Source organism: Scheffersomyces stipitis, chromosome 3 (genome assembly GCF_000209165.1).
Source record: "Scheffersomyces stipitis CBS 6054 chromosome 3, complete sequence".
In the NCBI taxonomy this organism is placed as follows: domain Eukaryota; kingdom Fungi; phylum Ascomycota; class Pichiomycetes; order Serinales; family Debaryomycetaceae; genus Scheffersomyces; species Scheffersomyces stipitis.
The window spans coordinates 1,164,142-1,179,699 of NC_009043.1; the positions used below are offsets into that span (position 1 = coordinate 1,164,142).

The following is a 15,558-nucleotide window of genomic DNA, read 5'->3' on the forward strand; positions in this document are numbered from 1 at the left end:
ACATGTACTATAGTAGAAGAATTGTTACGTTCGTAGAGAAGTCCATGGATTTCGAATTTTCTCTGAGTTTCAAATTTCCTCAGGATTTCTAAATAAACACAGAAAGAAAAACAATCTAAGAAGATTCTCAGGATATTATTCACCTTCTCTTTGGGTGAATAGTATCTAGATATTGAATCGTAAAGTTTTGACCATATAGACTATTGAATACGGTCACATGACATTAGCACCTGACTGATCACCTGACCATTTAGCCAACCAATCACAACTACTGGCTAACCTTTACCGAGAGAGTACTGGGGCCGCGTTAACTATGGAGGTCGTGTGCGACCAAAAGCCCGAACGAAAATTGGTCTCTGGATTCATTGAAAATCTATCAACATATTTGCCTAACAAATACTTCTTGAAGCTTTTATACTTTATTGACCAAAGCATCGTTCAACATGTCGTTCGTCATCAGAAGACAATTGTCCACCTTAATCCCACCAAAGATTGCTTCTGCCAAGGTATGTAGAGAGAAGAAGCAACTTCAAATGCGAGAATGAAAAATGAACAGACGAGCAAGAGTAGAACAAGAGAGATCAACTCCACAAAAGTTGGATTGTCAGCCAACATGGGCTTCTAATCAATGGATTCCAGGATATCATCATAGCGGAAGATTGAATTTTACGAGAGAGAATCTTTTGATTTATGAGAATTGAGAGAAAGGGAAGAGATTATAGAGATGATTCATGAATCTCAGTATAACGAGAAAGAAACTGATGGCTAACGTGCGGAAAGCCTGATGAATCCAACTGAAAGTCGACAAACTACAAAGGTCCTATCGTTTTTACCTTCATGATTTCAAAGATGTCAACTTCAATTGTATCAAATGAACATTCAACATCACATCCAGCCGTATAATCGTAACATATGTTGCAACAAAAACATGTCGTATATCCATTACCATAACATATTATTATAATATGGTTTCTTGTCATATTGAATATGAATATGTCATGATAATCTCACCAGACGTCTCTTGTATACATTTTTTCATTTTCTCCAGGCCTATCATCATCATATACTAACATTAGCAGAACCTTGGCTCGAACCCCAACGCCAAGAGAATGGCTGAGGTTGTCTCCTTCTACAAGAAGTTGCCAACTGGACCAGCTCCAGCTGCAACCAAGCCAACCAACCCAATTGCCAGATACAGAGCTGCCTTCTTTGACGGAGACAATGCTTCCGGTAAGCCATTGATACACTTGGTTCTTGCCGTAGTTATTTTGGGTTACACCTGGGAATACCAGTCCCACTTGAAGCACCACAAGCACTAGGTGGATTGCATAGGCACTAGTTATTTATATTAGAGTAACGAATACAAAATTGATTTGAGTAGATGTAGAGCTTGAAGGAAGGGATAGGAGGAAAAGGAAGAGATAGAGAAAGTCACAGAATGGAGCTGGTTACATATATCGTAGGGTGAGCAGATGAAGCCATGAGATATGTAGATATAGAGTCTGCTAACAAGAATTCCGTGAAAACTCGCTGTCGAGCTTGATAAGAATAGCACAGAAGAATGTAGAGGGTGGAAAGAAGTTGTGTAGGATTAGGCGAGCTTAGCGAGAAGAGTGATTACTGAGAAACAATAGGGGAGAATTACGTGAAGAAGGAGAGCCAAAAGTGTTGGGAATTGCCTAATATAGGCAGAAGTTGCAGTCCCAGTTTGTAGTCGTACTGTTCGTACGATTTTACCGGGTTGTATAGAGTTGGCCAGAGATTTAACCCATCCCCCTTACATTCTCGTGCGGGCAGAGGTGGAGAAGAAGAAAATAGCGAGATTCTCGACAGTGAGCATTTATAAAAAGAAAAGGATCACCGTGAAACAGAATAGCGGAGCAACACGGCGAAGAGGATGGCCACTACGGCTATGGCGGCATCACCAGTTCGTTAACCAAAATATAGTGCTAGAAAAGCTTGACGAACTTGCTGATTCCCTCTCGCTAATCCACGATCGCCAGGGCCCAGAAGGAAGAAATTAGCGATAGCGCGGGAGTGGTAGTGCGACAGAGAGTGGCAGGAGATGAGATGAAGGCTGTGGGAGATCCATTAGGACCAACCGTCAATTTTAATTCGACTTACGACTTCTGTGAACTGTCCCATTCTACGAGCTGCTAGATCTTCCGTGATATTTACAGTAAGTCTATACAATGTAGATGTAGATTATACACTATGATAAGATGAGCTCTGGTAGCCGTATCTCAAGCTCTCGCAATTTCAGATCTCACAGCACTGGCGATACGCACCAGCAAATTCCCTACTCTGCGCTATTTCCCGCTACTCTCGCTGCGCTCTCTCACAATTTCTCACTACTTCTCCCTATTTCCAGCTTCTGTAGCCAGCACTGCTGCACTAACACACGACTTTGGGCTCCACACACCCCCACTTCCCGGTCCACTATCAACAGATGATAGTTTCACCAGACTCTCTTTTGGAAGACGGACCCCATCGTGACGCCACATCGAAGAACTGTCCATTGCGCCGTCTGGTCCTGAGGATACTGTCTACCCATATCGATCCTATTGCTATTGCCCAAGAACAGTTGTATCGATCCAGTCAGGCTCTCTCAGTTCCCAGAACATTCTCGCTTACCAGAACTTGAAGACACAGACTACATACCCAGTTCATTCTGTCCATACCATCTCAACAGCATCCCCGTTACATCATCTCACGACCACCTCCATCATTACCATCGCATATCCGTACAGTTTGCATCAATCAACCATCGCAATCGTCTTCAATCGGCTCATCGTCAAACGGCATTAATTTTTTCAGTCGATACTTTCAATTGTAAATCTCAAAATCTGAACATCACATAATTTCCAACCGTGTGAACTGCGCCGTTTTCTCAACAAAATTTGCCCAAATTACTTCCAATCACAATCTAATCCGCCACAATGGACCCGCTGGCCTACGACTACCATCCAGCTCGTTCCACGGCCGTTCCATCGGTGCTGACTGGCGCCACTAGTGACTCCTCTTCCCAGCAGCAACAAGCTCATCCCGCTCAGCCTGCCACACCTCGAATGCTTCGTTCGGTTTCAGGAAACCTCCGAAGATCCAACAACAATGTAGCTGACAATACCAGTAACGTGGAATCACCACACTACATCGCTGCTTCGGCTACAAATGACCACCAGTCTCATTCCAGAAACCCCAGCTTCCAACAACCAGCCAAAAGGACTTCATCGGGCTCCAGCGCAGGGAGAATACAACCACCATTGACTCCGGCTCCAATCAATGCCACCGGAGCACTGCTGCCCACACATAGGCCCGAGCTTTTGCCCCCAGCCTCTATCGCATCTCCCTCAACCAGAGAGTCTCCGAAGGGCCAGACTCAACAACAAAGCAATCAGAACCAAAATCAACAAGGGCAACAAAATCAAGGCCATTCTCGTCACGAACACCACGGAAACCACCATACAGCACAACAGTCGCATTCATCTCAACACCATCAACAGCAGCCTCAGTCTCAGTCACAGTCTCAGTCACAACTGCAGTCACAACAGCAGTTCCACAGAAAATCAATTGGCGACTGGGACTTCGTGAAGACCATCGGTGCCGGATCGATGGGAAAAGTCAAGTTGGCACAACACAACACCAGCAAGGAAATATGTGCTGTGAAAATTATCCCAAGAGCTGCGAAGTTGTACCAACGAGCCCATGCCAATGATCCTCCGCCACAGACGACCCAGGAAGCTGCTCAAAGACACAAAGAGTTCGATAAGGAGATTGCGCGCGACAAGCGGACCATCCGTGAAGGCGCCTTGGGCAGGCTCTTATTCCACCCATTCATTTGTAGATTGTACGAAATGGTACCCATGACGAACCATTACTATATGTTGTTTGAGTACGTGGAAGGCGGCCAGATGTTGGACTACATCGTTGCACATGGGTCTTTGAAAGAGAAGCATGCTCGTAAATTTGCCCGAGGGATAGCTTCAGCCTTGGACTATTGCCACAAGAATAACGTAGTGCACCGTGACTTGAAGATCGAAAACATTATGATTAACGAGAAGGGCGATATCAAAATTATTGACTTTGGCTTATCCAACTTGTACTCGCCTAAGACGTTGCTCCAAACCTACTGCGGCTCGCTATACTTTGCAGCTCCGGAGTTGTTGAGTGCAAAACCATACACAGGCCCAGAGGTCGACGTATGGTCATTTGGTGTCGTTTTGTATGTTCTAGTGTGTGGAAAAGTCCCATTTGACGACCAGTCGGTTTCGGTGTTGCATGAGAAGATCAAACGGGGTAATGTGGATTACCCCAACTTCTTGTCCCGTGAGTGCATCTCGTTGTTGTCGAGGATGTTGGTTGTAGATCCTTCGAAGAGAGCAACTCTCTACGAAGTGTGCCAACACCCTTGGATGAACAAGGGTTACGAGTACAAGGTATCGAACTATCTTCCCAAACGAGTGCCGTTGACGTTGCCGTTGGACCCGGAAATCATCAAGACAATCGCTGCCTTTGACTTGGGCCTGGCACTGCACATCCAGGAGGAGTTGACGAATGTGCTCACTAGTGTAGAGTACCAGATGAGTTTTGAAAACTGGTACAAAATCACAGACATGGGCCGTGAGTACGCTTCTGCTTCCAACACACACATCTTGCCAGATCCTACAGGTGGTTTCCATCCGTTGATCTCGATCTACTTCTTGGTCGATGAAATGAGAAAGAGAAAGAGAGCCAAAGAGGAAGCTGTAAAAACACAATTGCTAGTACAACAGCAGCAATTACAAGAGAAACAGCTTCAGGAGAAACAGTTGCAAGAGAAACAGTTGCAAGAGAAACGTGAACAGCAGCGACAAGCCGATATTGCTGCTGCTGCAGCCATTGTAGCTGCTTCTTCTGGAGCTCCACAGGAAATCGCTACACCTAGAATGCCTGCAGAACAAGATTTTTCACATCTCCCTACCGCTAGCGTGAACACTCCAAACCAGCAGTTCCAGTCCTCCCCAGCACCTCAGCAGCTGCGTGTAGCCGTTTCGGTTTCTCCAGCTGAAGTCCAGGACATTTTGTTCCCAGAACGGGCGCACACCACTACTACTCCTCGTAGAAGCTCTCTGTCGCCTTCGAAGGACGAACTGTCGCAGCTTCCTGAACCTTCTCGACATGTTCCAGAACAGCAGCATCTCAGTCCTCGTGAATCTCTCAGTAACCGTGAGACGTTGGACCCAAATGCCGGCAAGAATGCCGGAGGAATCAACTCGATTTTACGTAAGTTGTCTACGAAAAAGACTACCAAATCGAGCCAGTCGTCTCCAGCTCGAGACAGCTCTCCTCCACAGATAGACTTCTCTTCGATTCCACCTCCTCCAGTTGCAACAGTAGCTCTTGTAGACTCACAGGAGAAGTTATCCCCTCTGGAATCGTACACCTCCAAAAGAGACCCAATGGTTCGCCGTGGTGTCAGTATGAAGGTGACAGCCAAGGAGAAGCAAACCAACTCCAGACTCAATTTGAACCCTCTGGCGAACACGTCAAACGCTCAACAGTCGCAGCATTCAAACTCACCAAAGCTTCCCTCTTCGAAGGTACCCGAATCGGGCTCCAAGAAGAACCACGCTCGCTCCTCGTCCACTTCGAACAACCAGAACAAATTCCACGGCTTTATCCCCGTGGAGTACTTGCCTCCTTTGCCTAATATCAATGCCAACACAAATACCATTGTCCCAAGCCAGGCTGGCTCTGGCGTCCAAAAGGCTGGTGCTATCTCGACTTCTGGACGTAAGTTGCATCCCACCGCAAGAGCTAAGTCTGTTGGGGGCCATACCAGAAAGGACTCATACAACTACCGCCAAACTGGAAACCATCCACCGTTGCCAAACAATATGGCGGCTCAGAACAGCGATGAGCTCATCCAGACAGCTAACTCGTCCAACAATGACGGCTTCTTTGACGACGTAAAGTTGGACGATTTCGACTACCAGGACATTCCACGTTTGACAGAGGCTGAAATCATCGAGCAGTTCAACAACGCTCCGCCAAACAGCATGCCCTCTATCGAACACTGTAAGACATTGTTCTTGAAGGGTTTCTTCAGTGTCCAGACAACTTCCACCAAACCTTTGCCAGTAATCAGGTACAACATCATCAACGTGTTGTGTAAGTTGGGGGTGAAATTCCAAGAGGTTAAAGGAGGTTTTGTCTGTGTTCACACGCCGTCGGTTCAACAGCCAGTGGGTGATAAGAACGACTACTCAGCTAATACCAGCACGATAGCCGACTCTCAGAACGACGAAGAAGACACCCAGCACGATGAAGATGATTTCAATAGTGAAGAACGTAAATTGTATGGTGACGCATTCAAGTCAACATCTTCTTCTATTGACGGAGAACAAGACACCGCCACAATGAGGACGCCAGAACCAGAACAAGTCAGAACTCCTAGTAGACAGCCTCTGTTACACATTCAGACCCAAACGTTGTCGCCTAGCTCGAATAGCTCTCGCGACCGTAGATCGTCTACGTCCACCGGCAGTGGTGGCCATAGACGGAAGTTCTCAATCGGCAACTCCATCTTGGGAACGTACCGCAAGAGAAATGGCTCACAAGTCAACATGCCCCCCAACACGCCAGCAACAGCTAGAGTGGGCAAGGGCTTGTATCCCGACGATGAGGATTACGATTATGATACTGGGTCTAAAGAACGTGACTATGATGAAACTGGTGACGATGTTTCTGTCGACTCCTTAAATGGAATGATGATTGGCGGAGGCAGCGACATGTTGGTTTCGTCGAGAATCGAGCACAGAGCCAGACACCAACATAGTGCCAGTATTTCTTCGGCCTCTAGAGGCAAGAAGTCACCATTGAAGTTTGAGATCCACATCGTTAAGGTTCCGTTAGTAGGCTTGTACGGTGTTCAGTTCAAGAAGCTCTTGGGTAACACGTGGAACTATAAGACGTTGGCTGGGCAGATCTTGACGGAGTTGAACTTGTAGACTAGATAGTTGACTTATAATATCCAGGCGACCCATAGATCTGAGATATGTGACTTAGCTCCAATCTACGTCATCTTATAAGACTTAAGCTGATCTGTAATATCATAGTAACGATATAGGATCTGTGTTAAACTACTAGACTAACAGTTCTGAGAGAGAAGGAGAATCATATATAAATACTTATTTATTGGAAAAGGAAACGGTTTCCTTCTGTAGATTAGGTAAGAATTAAATTCTTTGTTCAAAGCACCATAATATATATATTCGATGTTATACTAATTCTAAGTCTAAGTAGTTGTCTCTAATTGTAGTTAATCCTTGAAAGTGGAAGACTCTAATGTGTACAGTTTTTCAACCTTGGCTACTCTAGTGGTATAGTTCGAATAGAACTCGTTGCGGCCGGCTTTCTGAGCAAGAAGGTGTTCCGAGTTCTTCTTCCAGTTGACTATACTAATACGGTCTGTCCAGTAGCTCAACGTGATTCCCTCTCCTTTGTCGTTAGAAACGCTTTCCATACCCAAATAGCCAGGCAGTTTTTGGGCAAGTTTTGCTATTTCTGTGCCTAATGCCCGGTACTTTGTAGGATCCAAGCCTGGCTTGAAGATCTCTGTGAAAGTGACTACGTAGTAAGGAGGCTCCGGCGTCTCAGCTATAAAAGACATGTTGATATATAGAAAGATACAAACTTCAAGAATGCAATTGAGGTGGGAAAAAGGAGGAGTCAGAAAAACGACTTGATTTATACAACTTGAAGCTCCAAGGTCTTCAAGAAGCCTAGTGACTAATAGGGCTAGGCTTCAACTCCGGCATTTAAGAGATTCTTGTTGTACCCCACAAAAACAGAATCCCTGTATGACTAACCCTTCCTTTCTATTGGTGGACCTAGAGCAGTGATATTACAGTAATGGGATTAAGCGTGGAGCAAGGGAGTAAGCATTGTGCGTATCAAATAGTGTCAGCTTGTTAAATAATTTAAATAATGAGTTTATTGCTGTGAATTTGGTTAAAGAGAATTGATTTTTCAAAAATATAATTACTACACCTTCACTTTGTTAGATCCATGATGCCATATCATTTGTTGAACACTGTCAGTATCAGAGACAATTGAAAATACCCTTCTGATAGAGGTGTTAAGGGATAAATTTAGAAAAGGAGGCTGCAAGCCGAATATTGTGATCACATTTTGCACCCATTGCACGAATTCTAGGTCGAGCATAAATTAAATCATTTACTGATACGCACAAAAGCCTCGAATGTCTATTTGTCTATTGATACTGGTCGTATATCTGTGTGTCGCTACTTATCTCTCTGCCAATTGTGTAATCGTCTCAATGTCTTGTTTAGATTGGTGTTCTATGTGCAACAGCATATTTAACAGTATTTGCATCTGTTTCTTCTTAAGTTTCTAAGGCATTTGCTTCGTTTTTATCTTCAGGTGTCACGCCTGTAACTTCCCGTACTTCTTCCTTTACTGGCCCCGCTTGCGCCACAGCAACTTCTGAAGTCGCCTCAATAGAATCTTCCGTAGTTGCCTTTGTCGCTTCTGTGGCAGCTAATGCAGCTGTTTCATTGGCAGTTTCCGAAAACTCTTGTTCTACTTCTGACTTAACAGTCTCATATTCAACTGAGTCCGCAGTTTCGCTAGCTTCTGCAGGGTTTGGTGTTGGTGTGAAAGTAGGTGTTTTATCAAGTCTTCTGAGTTTGATTCTATCTTCTCTAGTCAACCCAAAACCGAAATCAGTCCGCTGCCCTTCATTTATGAGTCGCTGTTGTTGCTCTTTAAAAATTCTTCTTCTTTCCAATCTCTTTTCCGCCGCCAACTTCAATTCGTATTCTTCTTGTTCACGTTGCTTTTCCAACTCTTCTTGCCTTTGTTTTTCCTTTGCTTCCAATCTAGAAGATCTTTTCCTTGTTGCCAAAAGTGTAGCTAATTGTACTTCCTTACGCTTGTTGACTAGGAACTTTCTCTTTTTGATTTCGCTGGCAAAAATAGCATCTACAACATCGTTCTGATGCAATCTGTTAACCAACGCCTTGAGCTTGACACTCTTCTTCAGACGCTTGAGAAACTCGTCGAACTCGTAAATGTTCTTGTACAATAACTCGAACTTGATGTTTTTCGAAATATCAAATTGTGTTGGCTTAAAGTGGCCCTCAGGATACTCTGGAGCTGACTTCCGCTTCTTAGGAATTACAAGTTGCGGGTACAGCACTACACGTTTATAGAGCCTGTTGCTGTCGAAAAGAAGATAGTACGAGTCGGTATTATGAGGGTCGGCTATAAGTGAGTTAACTCGCAAGTTTTCGGCCGAAAGTCCCCACTTATCCACCCAGTCCCGAAACTTGGAGTACGACGAGATATATGATATCAAAATATACAATACCTCAAACTTGTCGGAAATGGACAAAGTATCAAACTCTATGTCATCCTCGGCTGTAGGTTTTGTGGGTCCGTTTTCTGTATTTTCATTTTGTTCATCGTCAAGATCTTCTGTTCCACCAAGGGGTGTGTCTGTGCCAAACCAAAGACGGAAGATCTTTTCGAAGTTGTTCAACGACGAGAGTTTGGAGTTCTGAAGAGTTGAGATAAGGGCCAACTTCAAGCGATTGATAAAGAGCATCGAAGAACTTGCAGCGTTGGACGAAGCTTCGGGATCGAAGTTGAGTAAGTGGTTAGGGGTCAGAGGGAAGTAGTTCAACAATTCCAACTCAAATAAGTCAACATCAAAGAGGTCCAGCTGCAATTTGATATATCCTCGAAAATGATAGAGCCAGTTGACGACGTAGAGGTATTTGTACGAAGCTCTGAGATCATTTAGTGTGTCTGTGTTGTACTCGTCCTGTTGATTGGCAAGAAGAGTAGGGTGAAGTTTGGAGAGGGCGGAAATCTGGTCATCGTTTCCGAACGAAAGCGAATTGGCGGGATGTGACGAATCAGCCACCGTTGGAGTAGATGACTTGCTTTTAGAAACCATTTAGGAAGTAATTAAAAAGAGAGAAACGAGTGATAAGGAAAGAACACAACTGAATAGCTGAAGTACAGTTGCAAAATCAGAACAGATGGTCGAAGTTTTCAAAACGCGACGGTGTGCATATAAACTGAAAAATGAAAAGTGAAGAAGAGCCATAGTTAAGAGCAGAAAGAGATGAGAGAGAGAGGTGAGAGGTGACTGTGCAATAATAGAAATGTACAACAAAGACAGCTAGTAGTTCGAGATAAACAGCAGAAAGAAGTAGTCAGGTCCAAAATTTGAATTGCAAAATTCTGGCTATTTCGACAATTATCGTAGTCTTTACCACCTGTTAATTATGGAACTCGTGTTCCTGCACATTATTTTATGTATAAGAGTCTTCCCAGAATAACCAACTCTGCCAATCTTCACTAACTAACTAGAATAAATAACTGCTTTCATAAACCAATAGTCAGAATTGGCGTTTCTCGGTCAAAATGACTGAAGACCAGCGTGGATATTTGCCCTACACTACCTCAGTTATTTCGCAGTCTTCGTTGGGCAATTCCAGCTTTTTTGGCAATCCAAATCCTTCCGACTCATGTCTAGATTCCTAGATCAAGAAGTAGCCGAGATTACAGATCACAGACTAGGTTATTGACATGAAACGCAATGTGCATCGCAAATTGTGAACTTTTAACACATTTCCTATCGTCAAGACGTAGTCTATTTCTCGTATAAATGGAAATCAAGCTTTCCATTGTTAGTTCACACATACACCGGCTATCTGATTATAGCTTAAAGCCTTTTGCAATATTGGCTACATCTACACACACAAATCATTTGCACAATACCCGATACACAAATTTCTGGGTCTGGCCATACGACCCAACGGATATGAAACGACTGCATTCAATGAGAGCCCAATACAGTTTTACAAGTTTTGCAATTACGTCACTCTCACATATAGCTCTGTCGATCAGAGAGATGTGAAATTGGGCGCATTGTTAATACCGTCAATTGACACAAATAGTGTCCTGCTTTGGCGGCAAGTATTACCTCAGAGAGCCAGATGGAGGTCGTCGCCCCTGAGTGTTCTCGCTTGTTCGGAATATGTTTGTTTCACGAACGGCAGATCACTCTTCCGAATGCTAACCAATTCCAGTTCGCATTTAAGCGAACTTCTGTAATTTCACGAGGTGATTTAATGGGTAGCATTGCTTTACTTACTGTAGAAATATTCGGCAAAAATTCTGTACTTCGGATGCTTAACCTGACTATGAGTGTTTCTCCTTTCTGGACCGAACACGCCTCTTCGTGAGAGTCCTCTGTGCTTGTTAAAGCAAATCATGGCTACTGGTTGCAGAAACAGGAGCGCAAAATTTCATCAGTTCCAGTTCCACATGGTGCCTGGCTCTAGACCCTGCCGATTAGTAAAGAAACTTGTCGTAATGGTGTCGTAGTACATTATCCTTATCCGTAGTAGAAGGAGCAGTACTAGAGGTAGAAACAGTAAAGTAGCTCGTAGATTTGAGAGTAAAGAAACACTACAATTGTATTGTTTGTAACCGTGCTGCAACCAGCTTCATCATTCATTAAAAATATAGTAAAACACAACTAGAAAGAACTAAAACCAGGGAAGTGAATATGTATGTCGATTTCTTCATTTTATATCCCAAATAAATACCATGCTGAGCAAACCGTGAACTCTATAACTGAAAAAAGTGTAAGAAATCTATTTTTGATCGATAAGACTTCTGATTCCCTCGTTCAACGACTGGATCAACATAATCTCGTTGCTGATCCTGATCAAGGCGTTATGCTTCGACAAGTTGGGTAAGCCTTCCTTGTTGACACGAGCACGCTTACTCTTTCTCTGTTCTTCACTGATGGCTGGTAACCTATTGAATGCCTCGATATCGATGATCTGGCGCAAGCAACGCTGGTAGGCCAACTTACACAACTGTCTTCTCTTTTGTTCAGAGTGGGAGTGATTCAAACGCTTTTGTTCCAACGACAACAATGGCTTTTGGGAGGATCTTCTTCTCTTTTTATGTTGCGTATCATCGTCTTCGTCTTCTTCGTCTTCTTCAGAGTAGCCGTGCTTTCTTTCATTAGAGTCGTAACCTGGAGGCGTTATTATGTTGCTGTTGGCGTTGTTTTTGTTGTTCTTTCCGTTGATGTCATCAAAAGACGTAGACGACGATTGACGCGAGTCTGATGGTGTAGGCAACTGACTAGGCGATGCTGTGTTGAGTTTCAAAGAAGGATGGCTGAATGCTTCGGTCAACTCCTTTTTCAAATGCTCGTGGTCTTGCATGCGAGTCTGGGGTTGAGTTTGACTCTTGTATTCGGGCTTCATCGTGTACAAGTCATACATGTAGTCCTGGTTGCCGTTGGCCTTGAAGTTCTTCTGCTGGCTTTGGGGATGTTGCAAGTTATTATAGTAGAATTGCAATGGATTGGTGCTTCCATTAGGGTTGGCTAAGTTGTCCAAGAACTTTTCCAACGCATCAGACTCAGTGCTAGAGAAGAAGGTGTCGAGTTCTTCTTCGTCTTCATTTCTCTGCAAAGACTGCTTAGCATTGGAAAATGAGTAGTTCTTGTTAGCATCGAAGCCTTCTGCATTGGCTCCGTGATAGGGGAGAGCTGTAGAGCCTACAGCAGAGTTGGTGTTACCGGCAGTGATTCCAAGGCCAGAACTGGACGCGGAACTAGAGCCAGAACCAGAGGCCACCGAAGGGTGGTAGGCTTGGGAAAAGTTATATTGCGGAATGTTGTTTTGGATCCGACGACTGGGACTGTGAAGACTAGTCTGGGCATGGTCACCAGCAAGCTGGTGATGGCTCTGAGCATCAAGCGAAGTTGAGTACTGTTGGTTCAACATCTGCAATTGGTCAAACGAGTTGAGAGCGTTGGCACTGCTGCCGTTATTGTTGTCCTGCAACGACGAGAACATCAAGTAGGCTTGTTCGAAGTCCATGTCTGTAGAGAGTAAATCAATGAAGTTGGTTTCAGATTGTAGAGTAAGGGTGTCGATAGGGTGATCGAAATTCTGATTCTGATTTTGGCTTTGACTTTGGTTTTCGTTTTGAGCTTCGCCTAAGTTTTCTGTGCTGAAGGTGTTATCAGAGTTATGTGAGTGTTCTATACTACCGTCAGGATGACTATCTATGTTACCACCAGATATACTATGTTCAGGAGGATACTCAGTGTATGACATCGTGAAAAAACCTCTCTGGAAACATATGAAAATTTAAGATAATTGGCAAGCTATTTATTTGAAATCCTTTGGAATTCCATCCACACCGAACCCCAGAATTTGCCTCGTACGGAAATACCCAAATCCTGTTTGGCTAACTAGTTGGAGATGAAAATCTAGGAGTTGTTAAAATTGCTTATAGCTGAACATTTTTATTTTTGCCTCGTTTTATAAATTATTATTTTCGGTTTTCATTTCTAGTCCATAAAGATATTTTCCTGCGGGTGCGCCCAGGGTTAGAAAATACCGCTGATAGAAATTTGGATTGCAGGAGAGTTGCATCCATGGAACAAAGGAGGAGAGCGCAAAGAAAGTTATAGTGGGGATTTCAGAAATGCCAATCAAATTGTTGCCAATCCCGACTGATTGTTGAGCGCATAGTGTGCTCACTGCTGCACAAGAAATCTCTCAAATAGTAGCTATCTTTTTTGCGGTAATTTTACCCACTCCGGTGCTACTTTCGGCAGCCCCTTAAGTATGACGAGGACAAAAGGAAGTTTGGCTGTACTAGCGCGGTTTAGTTCAACACTAGCTCCGGTATGTAGCTCCGTCCGTGACGTGCTTGACCGGAGTAGCCTACTAACACTTGAGGATATTATCCTGTTTGTGCGTCAACTACGCCGGCGTTAATGCACGTGTCGTCAGTTAACTCTACACCGTTGATGCACGGTGCGGGATTGTCCTGTCGGCTGCCTCTCCTGCCTTCCTCTCTACTCCTCTTCTTCTTTGTCTTTGAACACATTCTACTGTGAAGTCACCGTCTCCTAAACGGTCAAACCTGACACTAAATCAAGAGCTATATGAGCAATCGTTTACAATCTTGCTGTGCAATGATATACCCATGGATCTGCCGTTTGGTGGCCGCAAACGATACCTGCATGCATGTTCGATGTGGACTGCGATGCCATTAAAGTCTGACTGGAAAGTTTCGGAGGGCCCCTCAGCAGTCGGATCTGCTAGCTCGAATACCCACAATTGCATTTTCGTTTCACGTAGTTGCTGGTTGCGGCCGATCTTTCCCCACCTTCCACTAAGATGAATTATGGGCCAAGTTTGATGTGCCCTCTTGTCAAAAGCTTGAAGTTAAATTGCTACAGATAAGCCTGGCACATATCCTTTGCCCTGTCAAAGGGTGGAATGAAGGCACCTCATTCTCGCTCTCGTACTCTTAGTAGGCAGAATAGATATTCCGGTAATTTTTACACTTCGCTGTACGCTAATTACACATTGACAACTTGGCAACGCAATTAAATAATATGGGATTGCAATTGCAGATATCGCATTATCGCATATTCGCGCTAATGAATCTTTACTGGTTAACTTCGTCTACCGCAGACTTACCCAAACCTGGTACCAACAAGCCTAGAACACCCACTAACAGCAACCTAGATCTCCCGAGTTCTCTAAACCAGTCCCCACATACTTGGCCCAAGAGGGTCGCGGAAACTTCTCGTACCATCTCGTCTCCGCATTTGGTTGGAACAATGCAACCAGCTCTGCTATCTCCTATTTGCTCAGATGTAGGTCTTCTTCTCCTGGAAAGCTGCATATCTCAACCCCACTACAGTACCTCAAAACTCCTGTTATTACATACTGTTTGACGGATGCACGACGGATTCCATACAGCAAGTATTGCCTCTTAAGTCCAAGTTTCACAATGCCAGTCGCCCTTTTGGGCCTGATGCGGGGTCTAACAATCCATCTCTCGCCCACTTGCTCGCTTGCGAGCTGCGGCTGCGCTATTCCCTGTGTAACCTGTAAAGTGTCTTGATGTCCGATTTACAGTTCTTGGCGCATCTCCAGTCCAGAGTCGTTCCATCTCCCGTCGCCCGCGTCGCCATCAACCTTCTATACCTCTCTTGAAGATGCCTATTTTTAACCTGACAGAGCCTAAGTCTGATTGCGGAGAGAACAATCGGCCAGTTATCAAGCTCGGACTCGGAAGAAGTTGGGGTAAAAGCTCCAAATCTGCCGGAGGTGCTTCGGGTAAAAGGTTTGGTTCGCAAACTGAAGACGTCATAATGCCACCTTAAATTACTTGCCTATCGTCTCAAGACCCATTGTTCTGAGCTCCAAAGTCGCCTGAGTGTTACAATCCGATTATCCAAGCGAAGAACCATTTCTGTGAATGCCCCCTCTTCTCGAATTGCTCCACTTGAAACACTCCTCAGCAGGGACTGAACTCTCCCCTACCCTGAACTCTCTTTATCTCCTTTTAGTGCTCTAGTTTATATCTATTTACGGACTATATTTCTCGAAAATTGCCTATTTTTTTGGACAAGTTTGTGACCTTGTAACTCTGTCGTTTTGTTTCAATTTATTATTGTAAGCTGTCCATGTATTACCTAGATAATTT

The 15,558-nt window shown here is 44.3% G+C and overlaps 4 protein-coding genes across 4 annotated transcripts; 2 read left to right on the plus strand and 2 right to left on the minus strand. All coding sequences in view use genetic code 12, as the record gives it.

Moving 5' to 3' along the window:
• Window positions 1-443: 443 nt before the first annotated feature.
• Window positions 444-1,319, plus strand: ATP17 (ATP synthase f chain, mitochondrial precursor; the record flags this gene model as incomplete). The annotated part of the gene is made up of 2 exons (XM_001383471.1): window positions 444-506; window positions 1,080-1,319. The coding sequence occupies 2 exons, from the start codon at window positions 444-446 to the stop codon at window positions 1,317-1,319; spliced, it is 303 nt and encodes a 100-aa protein (XP_001383508.1).
• Window positions 1,320-2,524: 1,205 nt separating this feature from the next.
• KIN2 ([Hydroxymethylglutaryl-CoA reductase(NADPH)] kinase KIN2) lies at window positions 2,525-7,266 on the plus strand. The gene is made up of 6 exons (XM_001383472.1): window positions 2,525-3,181; window positions 3,314-5,021; window positions 5,139-5,299; window positions 5,386-5,524; window positions 5,601-6,208; window positions 6,323-7,266. Exons 1-6 carry the CDS (start codon window positions 2,940-2,942, stop codon window positions 6,987-6,989), a joined length of 3,525 nt encoding a protein of 1,174 aa, XP_001383509.2. The 5' UTR covers window positions 2,525-2,939; the 3' UTR covers window positions 6,990-7,266.
• A 34-nt stretch (window positions 7,267-7,300) lies between these two features.
• PICST_30877 (predicted protein) lies at window positions 7,301-7,651 on the minus strand (the record flags this gene model as incomplete). The annotated part of the gene is made up of 1 exon (XM_001383815.1): window positions 7,301-7,651. One exon carries the CDS (start codon window positions 7,649-7,651, stop codon window positions 7,301-7,303), a length of 351 nt encoding a protein of 116 aa, XP_001383852.2.
• Window positions 7,652-8,386: 735 nt separating this feature from the next.
• Window positions 8,387-9,964, minus strand: PICST_30878 (predicted protein; the record flags this gene model as incomplete). Its single annotated transcript, XM_001383816.1, has 1 exon — window positions 8,387-9,964. One exon carries the CDS (start codon window positions 9,962-9,964, stop codon window positions 8,387-8,389), a length of 1,578 nt encoding a protein of 525 aa, XP_001383853.2.
• Window positions 9,965-15,558: the final 5,594 nt, after the last annotated feature.